At 39.9% G+C, this 1,893-nt stretch overlaps 1 protein-coding gene across 1 annotated transcript; it reads left to right on the top strand.

Annotated features, from left to right (window-relative positions):
- Positions 1-212: 212 nt before the first annotated feature.
- On the top strand, positions 213-1,360 carry LOC111639193 (protein ANTAGONIST OF LIKE HETEROCHROMATIN PROTEIN 1-like). Its single transcript, XM_023384993.1, has 3 exons — positions 213-403; positions 493-948; positions 1,117-1,360. Exons 1-3 carry the CDS (start codon positions 213-215, stop codon positions 1,358-1,360), a joined length of 891 nt encoding a protein of 296 aa, XP_023240761.1.
- The last annotated feature ends 533 nt before the right edge of the window (positions 1,361-1,893 follow it).

Here is a 1,893-nt window from a genome sequence, read left to right as displayed (position 1 = left end):
GTTAAAAAAAAACAAAACAAAACAAAAACCCCCCAAACTTATCCCACTTACAATGCCTCGGTATAACATCCTAATTTGAAAATGTCCGGGTCAGCAATTTCGAAAAGGTGGCAACTTAGCGATCTATGTGAAGACGTGTTATCGTGTTTTCCCTTTGAGTTAGGCGTGCTGGAAGATCATTAATTGTATCGTGTAATTATTCGACGATAAGAATGGGCGATTCTGAAGATAAAACAACTTATGCAGTGTGTGCCATAATAGTAGCGGAGCTGGAAAAACAAAACGAAAACAAACGGCGTAGAAAGAGGGGGCCTACCAAAACTTGGATAAAAAGACGAACAGATAAAGGGGCCTTCTTGAACTTAAATCTAGAGTTGAGAGGCGAGGATCCTACTTCATACAGGTACGTTGGCTAACATGGCAATTAACATAACGTAGGGAGTTTGATGCCCTTTAACAAATATAATTAACAAATTGCATGTTTATTTCCAGGAGGTGGCTGCGGCTAACAGAAAGCCAGTTTAAACATCTTTTGAATGAAATTTCCCCCAGAATTCAGAAGCAAAATACAAAGTTTGGGAAGCCAATATCTCCCGCTGAGAGACTGACTGTCACGCTCCGGTTTCTAGCCACTGGAAATACATTTAGAGACTTATCTTGGGAATTCAGAATTGGCGAAAGAACGATATCTTACATAGTCACGGAAACATGTGCCGCTTTGTACGAGACCTTAAAATATACATTTCAAGTGCCAACATCGAAGGAACATTGGATGGCTATTGCCAAGCACTTCCAAGATCGGTGGAATGTGCCCCATTGTTTGGGAGCCATTGATGGAAAGCATATTGTGATGAGGAAGCCCATCAACAGTGGTTCTCATTACCATAATTACAAAGGGACTGAATCAATTGTTCTTTTAGCAGTTGTGGATGCAAATTACACATTTCGGTAAGTTGATGTGCAGAAGGGAAGAAACAAGTCTATTCTGTACTTCCAATGCCTTGTTAACAATAATGTGTATATCAAAATAGAAAACAAGTGATAATAATTAGTAGATTTTTAATTAATTTAATTATACCAAGGGCTAAAAGCATTTTCTTTATTTTGATTTTCTAGATATGTTGATGTTGGCACACAAGGTAGGATCAGCGATGGAGGTGTGTGGAACAAATGCAACTTAAAGGAGCTTATAGATGTAAATGCTCTTGACATACCTCCAGCTCATCCGCTTCCAGGTCAAGACATAGTCACACCATATGTCTTCTTAGCCGATGATGCTTTTGGCTTGAAACCGTATATCCTGAAACCTTATGGTGGAAGTGATTTGACTCTGGAAGAACGGATATGCAATTACAGGTAAGCATTCAGTGGCTAATGCAACTGCATCTTGCAGCATTTTACCAGTAGGAAAAGGGTAGATGGTATAATAAAAAAAAAACATGTGATCTTGAAAAATTGATAGAGCAATAGTTAGATTAAACATATCTTTTAATTGTTTTTAGAATTTCACATGGCCGCCAAGTAGTGGAGACAGCTTTTGGAATTTTTTCAAACAGACTACGGGTGTTCCTGAATCCCATACTGTTGCAGCCAGACAAAGTGCGCACATTAGTACTTGCTGGTTGTGCGCTTCACAACTTTTTAAGGAGCCATGAAAACACAGCATCATGGCCAGTCGATTATGTGGACAGAGAAGATGTGGAAACCGGTATCACTGTGCCTGGTGCATGGAGGAGTGAGATTCCTGTACAGCCCGGGACAGATATACATCTTCCACAAGTGGCCACCACCTACTCCAACTTTTACAGCTCAGAGGCAAAAGCTGTAAGGGATAACTTTAAAGAATTTTTCATGTCCGATGTTGGTGCCGTTTACTGGCAACATCGTTTTGTG

This window comes from Centruroides sculpturatus, unplaced genomic scaffold (genome assembly GCF_000671375.1).
Source record: "Centruroides sculpturatus isolate CEXI.00-Female unplaced genomic scaffold, Cexi_2.0 scaffold1218, whole genome shotgun sequence".
Taxonomy (NCBI): Eukaryota; Metazoa; Arthropoda; class Arachnida; order Scorpiones; family Buthidae; genus Centruroides; species Centruroides sculpturatus.
This window is presented reverse-complemented; position numbering and strand designations above follow the sequence as displayed.

What these genes read in the sequence shown, in the direction of transcription:
- LOC111639193 (XM_023384993.1), top strand. Translation starts at nt 213, where the DNA reads ATGGGCGATTCTGAAGATAAAACAACTTATGCAGTGTGTGCCATAATA. An exon ending in GAGGATCCTACTTCATACAG is followed by an intron (nt 404 to 492) that starts GTACGTTGGCTA and finishes GTTTATTTCCAG; the next exon opens with GAGGTGGCTGCGGCTAACAG. An exon ending in GATGCAAATTACACATTTCG is followed by an intron (nt 949 to 1,116) that starts GTAAGTTGATGT and finishes TTGATTTTCTAG; the next exon opens with ATATGTTGATGTTGGCACAC.